The 7147-nt window shown below is 44.3% G+C and overlaps 1 protein-coding gene across 1 annotated transcript; it reads left to right on the forward strand.

The window, feature by feature from the left end:
* Positions 1-424: 424 nt before the first annotated feature.
* COX20 (cytochrome c oxidase assembly factor COX20) lies at positions 425-6080 on the forward strand. The gene is made up of 4 exons (XM_021550456.3): positions 425-624; positions 2052-2166; positions 2296-2359; positions 2823-6080. Exons 1-4 carry the CDS (start codon positions 592-594, stop codon positions 2962-2964), a joined length of 354 nt encoding a protein of 117 aa, XP_021406131.1. The 5' UTR covers positions 425-591; the 3' UTR covers positions 2965-6080.
* The last annotated feature ends 1067 nt before the right edge of the window (positions 6081-7147 follow it).

Raw genomic sequence — 7147 nt, forward strand, 5'->3', positions numbered from 1 at the left:
CTGCAGGTACAGTAACACACCTAAGGGGTAATTTCTAGCATGTCCAAGTGGTTTAGCACAGACTTACCCCAGCCGAACCTGCTGGGGCTGTGCCTGGCGCTGCTCCGCACGGCCTCACAGGAGGCCGCTTTCCAGACCGAATGCTTCCTCCACCTCCTGATTCTCGCTGCCACAGGGGGACCTTCCGCCCAGCTGCACAAGTCATCTTTTCCTCGTTATTTCAGGGACCATTTTATATCCCGAGGCCCGTGCACTGGATTCCCGGGGCCGCCCTTAGCCCCGCCCAGCCCGGGCGCGCGCCCGCGGCGGGCAGCGGGCGGGCTGCGCGGGGCGGGGCGCGCGCCGGAGCCCCGCCCCCCGGCCGCGTGCCCGCGCGCGCGCCCCCCGCGCCGTGACCCATTTCGCCGAACAAAGGATTCGCGCTGGAACCTCGCACGGCGCCGGGACCTAAAATGGCGGCGGCGCGCCCGCCCCCGCCCCTTCCGCGGGCGCCATAGAGACGGGGCGGGCAGAGCGGCCTCCCCTCGGCGCCGCTCTGTACGCGGGCGCAGCCCCGGCTCGCTGGTGTGGGCGGGGAGGCGCTGCCGCGGCATGGCGGGCGAGGGCGACTCTGAGCCGGAGAAGGTAACGGCGGGCGGGGGGGCGGCGAGGGGCGAGGAGGAGGATGAGGAGGAGGAGGAGGATGATCGTGATCGCGAGGAGGAGCCGCGCGGCAGGCGCAGCCCCGCGCTGGGACGCGGGAGGTCATTGCAGAGCAGTAGTGACCGTCCCCCGCCGCCCCAGGAAATAACTGGGGAACAATACACGGAAACCTCGGGCAAAACTGAAGCTCTGCAGGGCCAGGCGGGTGCAGCGAGGTTTTGGTTGTGTTCCCTCCGCGGGACATTCTCTCGGTGGGCGAAACACCGCGGTGAGACTGGAGGGTTCGTGAGGCCGGTGGGCAGCAGTGCTCAGAGACATAACAAATGATGCTCAGCCTGGCAACAGGTGAGACCCTATTTTAAAAGGATGCATCACGCTGCATGGATGTAGCAGCGATACCTTCTTAGCCAACAACAGCAGCATATCAAGTGACTTCTTCCATGTGAGAGCGCTTGAAATTACTCATTAGGAGGTTCGACCAACATAAGCCACATTCCTTCTGTCCCGCTTGTCCGCAGGCACAGCTGATGGCTGTCCCTAGGGAGCGTGGATAAAACTAACGCTCGGGATTTCCATGCTTGCCACCCCCATGACCACAGTGACACAAGGACTTCTCACAGAGTTGTCACCCCTTCACAAGCAGTCAGTCCTGTAGCACTCCGTCTTAAAAATCTGCTTTGACCAATTGGAATACCTTCACAACAAAATAAAACAATCACCTTTGATGAATTCCGGTACAGTTGCACACGTGATTTTTCATGCTCTAATGATTTAAGCACAGTAGACTGAAACGTGTTCGCACCACCCCTGACCAAAGGATTGACAGCAGTAAAGTGTGCTTAGGTGCAAGGTTTTATTGAGGGGCAGCCGCCTTGAGCCTGACCCATGTGCCCAGCCCCTGCCTAGACACAGGGTATACCACAGGACATAAATTAGTCGTTTATGAATGTTTCTATTCAGTATAAGGTTCTCTACTACATGCTCATTCTCCAGTAACTTAACTTTTTTCAAGCACATTTACTTGCTTCAGGTACTAAAATTACATAGCATGACTAACTGCATACTTGATTGTAACCTTTCTTGTTTGTTGTGATGTAATAAAAATCCTGGATTCTTAAGGGTCTTTTCCCTTCCTTTTTTGGGGGAATGTAAATTACTATTCAGTGGAAAGGATGGATCAACAGTTTTCTGCAAAACTATACTATATAAATTAATAGTTAACTCTTCCAAAAACATCTCTAATATATCTGTTCACTTTTGATCATCTATAATCCTGGGCGCAGTAAGTTCTCAACTGGTTATGCTTGACTATTAAGATAACAAGTCAGTTTTACAGTTGAGTTGGCATCATAGACTTCTACAGAAGTGATTTTTTAAATTTATGGGTTTTGTTTTGTTTTGCCTTACAGCCCTTTAAACTCCTGGGATTTCTCGATGTTAAAAATATCCCGTGTGCACGAGACTCAGTGCTCTATGGCTCCTTGGGGTCTTTAGTTATGGGTCTTGGACATTTTTTAGCAACTAGTAAGTACTTACTCCTTTTAGGTTTTATATATTTATTTGCAAGAAAAATACTTCTATTTGCTGTTAGGTGTTATTAATAATGGGAACTCATACATAACTTTTCAGAAGATTTTTTTGTTTTTCTTTCAGGTAGAGTTAGAAGATCTTGTGATGTTGCAGTTGGTAGCTATATTTGCACAATGTTAGGATACTGGTATGTAAAATGATTCTTCAGTTTTGACAGGCCTATGTTGGCTGAATTGGACAACATGATCTCTATGTTTCAGTTTTCAGAAACAGTGTTTCATGTTGATTTTGAAACTGCAATAAAAAACCTGCCTAGCAAAGTGTCCTCTTCCTTCTCCCCAAAATATTTATCTTCTTGAAAGGAAAACATTTCACTGTGTTTGAATGTTTGTTTATATATATATTTTTAAAATATTTCCTATTGTTTCTTCAATCCTAAGCTATCAACTCCCTCACTTATTTCCATTTTTCTTAATTATTTTTTCCTTTTCATACCCCATCCTTGTGTCCTAATTCCAAAGGCAGCATGCTTAATTTTACTACCATCATCCCATGTAATTGCAACTTTTCGGCTACCTGAATGACTCTGGTTTGATACTGCCACTCATATAAAACAGGGAATTGTGTTTCCTTTTCATCCCCTCCTCTAGGTTTTACTGCAGGTACAACTTGGCCCAGCAAAGGATCCGGCAAAGAATGCTTAAAGAAGGAATGAAAAACAGAATGCTATTTGAAGGCAGTTATCTTGATCCAGAAAAGAAAAAAACTGGCAGTGAAAGAAGTGATTCATAGGTTGCTCTGGAAGAGTTGTGGTTTAATACATCTTTGGGAAAAGGTGGTCCAAAAAAAAGTCAGTCTACACTGCAAGCCTGTGAGGTGTCTAAAACTGGTAAATCATTATTTTCCTGGCAAATGTGAGCAGGAAATTCATAGTGAATCTGTTAAGTCGGTACAAGCCTTGCTTTGTTTAATATATGTATGTATGTGACTGCACACATTTGAAATGACGTCTGTTGCAGAAGATAGATAAATATGATTATCCATAAATAACACAGCCAGGATGAGAACAGTTCTCCCAGCTAGTCAGACAATGCCCCTGCCTACAAATGGGTCCAGGGGTCAAGTGGACTGTTCCATCCCCCAAAAGATGTATGGTTCACCCTGCACCTGTACCCTTCCCTAAAACATCAAGTGCCTGTAACCCCATTGGCCCGAGCCTTGTTCCAACCCACCTTGAAGCCCCTTGAAAACGGGGCTTCGAGGGGCCACACGGTCTCTTGAAACTCCCTCCCCTCTCTTGGAACTTCCCCTTTCCTTGAGCATCCTTTTGTCTCTCTCCTCCCCAACCCTCTCAAGCCCTGCCATGTGCTGCGTCTGGGAGCACGAGGCAGGACCTTCCTGCGTCCCCAATAAACCTCTTCCCCCAAGAGCAGCCTTGAGAGATCTCGTCTGCATTCACCCAAACCGTCCTGGAGAGGCAGCAATTTTCTACAGACGTCCTGTTAAACATCTGGGAGCTGGTGTCTTCTCTTCAGGGTCTTAGAGGAGTAACAACAGTGATTTGGGGCTGCTTTAACTTTCATTATAAACAGAGTGTGGTTTGTTTTAACAGAGTTGTAATTACATCTCATTTAAATATAGGAAAATATTTCCATCACCTGTTGAGTAAATGCGTCCTTCAGTGCTATTGTTAACAATGCTGTTTGTAAAACAGGAATATTTAAACAGTAGGAGAAGGCTTTGCTTGTGCAAAGTGGGTGACAATCAGCAGCCTTTGTAAGATTGCAGCTGCAGGATAACCAGATTACATATGCTGTGAAGCTGCAGGATTTCCATCTTTCTTTGAAACTATGAATAAAATCACACTTCAGAGCAGTCTAAACTACGTAACTAAATAATTTATATTTTTTTACTTCATTAAAAATCTTGCGATTTAAGACATTTCCCTACTGTTTGTGGAATTATAATCTACATTATTTGTAAGAAGCAATGTTTGTTTTTTCTTTCTTTATTTTCTTTAAAGGCATGTTCTACAATGATTTTTCAGTTAAAAGAAATATCAGCACATAATGTCAAGGAAACCATCTTATTTGGAAATACAGTGTTAGGTCTAAGAGCATCTTGGTAAAAGGATGAGTGATGACATCACTCGCTTCTGCCTGCACAAGTGACACAATGTTTTTATTTTTTCATATAATGATTTATAGTTTATTATGCTGTAAGCACTTTCTGGTCTAAAGGCATGTCACCAAGCAAAAACAGTCCTTTTCCCCACCCTGTACTTAGTCTGAGAGTGTTTGTGATCTGTTGTTAACTCACATTGGTGCAGGGAGGTTTGAAAATCCAGATGTTAACAGCAGTATTGCTCCACTTATTTATTTGGAAATATACCTGAGAGCACTAAACAAACATGCTATTTACACTGAGAAAATTAAACTTTACCCTCTGTAGATTAGCTTCTTATAAGAAGAAAACAAGCCTATATACTCCAATTCCTTTTTGCCCCTCTGTTCCTCATGTTTGTTCTGAAGGAAACAAAAGATAAATTTTATTGAGGACATTGACTGCAATATTTTACATAAAAAGTCTTCAGAAGAATCAATGCAATGAAACACTTCCTGTCCTTGCTGCAGATGCCAAACTGAGAAGTTAATTGGTAACTAATACAGAAGAGAAAAGTGTTTCCCCTGGTTCTGTGTTGGGTGGGGGGCCAAGGGGTGCGAGACGCTGCTTCTTTTTGGGGTGGAAGCTGTTGCTTCGTAAAGCCCTTTGAGCAGCAGTGGGAAAATGAGCAAACCATGAAGCTGGTCTTAATAAGCTCCTGTTTTAATACATGGTTGAGTTCTTTCCTATCTGACCCAAGAAAAGAAAGTGCAGCCTAAGCAGGGGGTCTTTTGGTTGTGAGGTCATAGGTCAGGTGCGGGATTTAGGCAACAGAAGCACTCTTTGGCAAAGACCAGTTAGGTGTAGAGAGAGAAGTGGAGGGTGTTTTGTGCTGATGGGAAAGAAGTTGGCATGTGCATAATTGCATCCTTCAAAACACAAATGCTGTGACTGCTGAGAAAATAGAAGCAGCATTATGATACTGTGTAAGTAAAAAAAATCTGGGGAAAATTGCAGCATTAAATCCTCTCTGGTGTTAATTGGTGTTAGTATGTTACTGTATTTAAGGATATTAGCCCCATAGCAGCTTAACCACAGTTTTAGCAATAACTGTGTATCTGCAATAACTGTGATGTATCTGCATTGTGTAGATAACCCATCTAATACTTCTGTTTCACTATGCAGAGTGTAAAATGAGCATGCCAGATGTTCACAGAAAAACCGGGGAAGAGGCAATGTGCAGGCAGCCTGGCCAGCACATTGGAGCTTTAGTGTTTACTAAAACTTGAGGTGGAATTAACTGAAAGTCAAGGCCTTTGCTCAATAGGGCAGGGCAGGGATATAAGACAAGGAAGCAATGAGCAGGACTCCGTTGGTGTGAAAGGGGGGCCTGCAACAGCAGGGGGAAGAATGCTCATGGTCAAACATGCAGGGGAAAAAGTGTGGCATAATTCCTCAAAGTCTGGCTCCAAATGCTTCTGTGCCAGTTGTGGAGAGTGAATTGAAAGTGACTGATGGGTTAGCGCAATTAAAGAGTGAGAAACAGCATAAAACAAAAAATCTCAAAGCTATTAGTTGTCATAAATTAGGATGCATTGACAAGAAAACAAAAACTTCTGTTAATTTAGTAATTCTGACATTTGAAAACAATGACATAACTATGTTTTAAAATTAGTGAGTTGTATCCCTATTTATCTGTTACTGCTAATTTCATAACTCTTTCCACTCATTGGTGGAAATGCGTAGCATACCTCTGTATTTTATTATCAGACTTGAAATGTAAAAGAATTGCAGCTAATGATGGATATGATAGTTTGCTTTGCTTTGCCTAAATCAAAACTTACCAAACAGTTACTCGGATGGAAAAGTAATTTTTAAGATACTTGGTTTTCAGCCCCCTCAGAATAAACCACAAAAAAGGAGAGAATTAAGTATAGCAGCTTCAAACTGTAAGTTGAAAAAACTGTTTATTTTACTGACAGTTCTGTTACTTGGTCACTGAATGGTGACTGACAGGCAGTTTTTATTTATCCCTGAAGTTAGGGAAATCCTTCCTTAATGCAACCTGAACCACCAGCAAAATAGAGAGATGGGTTTGTGGCCCCATTGCTCCTCCTTTTTTTACACCTTTTTCTTCCTGTTCCCCACAGTAGTGATACTCTGGTAAAAGGCCTTTGCCGCCTCCCCCAGCAGGAGCGCACACTTGGGATTCCTTCCGGCAGTGGCCAGAGGCCACTGGTGCAAGGTGTGACCTCCAGGTCCTTTGGGAAGGGAAGTCACTGTGGGAGGCATCAGGCTGAAACCTGAAGATCTAAGGTTAATTGCCAGCCCCATTCCCAGAGCTGCGTGTGATCAGGTGCCTTAGGTGCTTCTCACGGGTGCAAATGTCCTTCTTCAGCCATTGACAAATGCAACAGGCTCAAAACCTAGGAGCTTTTGTGAAGGTGACAGCACAGGCTGCCATCCCAAACTTGTCATTTACCTCTACCCAAGCAGAAATTGTAGGGAGATGTTGGCCATCTCTGCATTTTGCAGGTTTCCAGACTCTCTGTGTGTCACCACCCACCATAAGTCCTTGAGTGCAGCAAAGGAAAGGTCATATCTTGTCACTGAGCCTGGCTTTTGGTAGGGATTTTTTATTTGGGTCTGGAGGAAGTAAGTTTGTTATTTCTGGCATAAGCAATCCAGGTAACAATGAAGTACTGTGTGAATTCAGCTGTAAGGAGCTCCCAAGCAAAATATTTTCTCCAGCTTAGTAGACTAATTCCCATACTTCTCTTGTTCCTATCCAGACATTTAGCTCAAGAGCTCAGTGCTTACCCATGAAAGTTGTTTGCTTGCTCCATTTAACTCTTGAAACAAATACATTTTT

Source organism: Lonchura striata, chromosome 3, assembly GCF_046129695.1.
Source record: "Lonchura striata isolate bLonStr1 chromosome 3, bLonStr1.mat, whole genome shotgun sequence".
Lineage (NCBI taxonomy): Eukaryota > Metazoa > Chordata > Aves > Passeriformes > Estrildidae > Lonchura > Lonchura striata.

What these genes read in the sequence shown, in the direction of transcription:
- COX20 (XM_021550456.3), top strand. Translation starts at nt 592, where the DNA reads ATGGCGGGCGAGGGCGACTCTGAGCCGGAGAAG. An exon ending in GCGACTCTGAGCCGGAGAAG is followed by an intron (nt 625 to 2,051) that starts GTAACGGCGGGC and finishes TTTGCCTTACAG; the next exon opens with CCCTTTAAACTCCTGGGATT. An exon ending in TGGACATTTTTTAGCAACTA is followed by an intron (nt 2,167 to 2,295) that starts GTAAGTACTTAC and finishes TTTTTCTTTCAG; the next exon opens with GTAGAGTTAGAAGATCTTGT.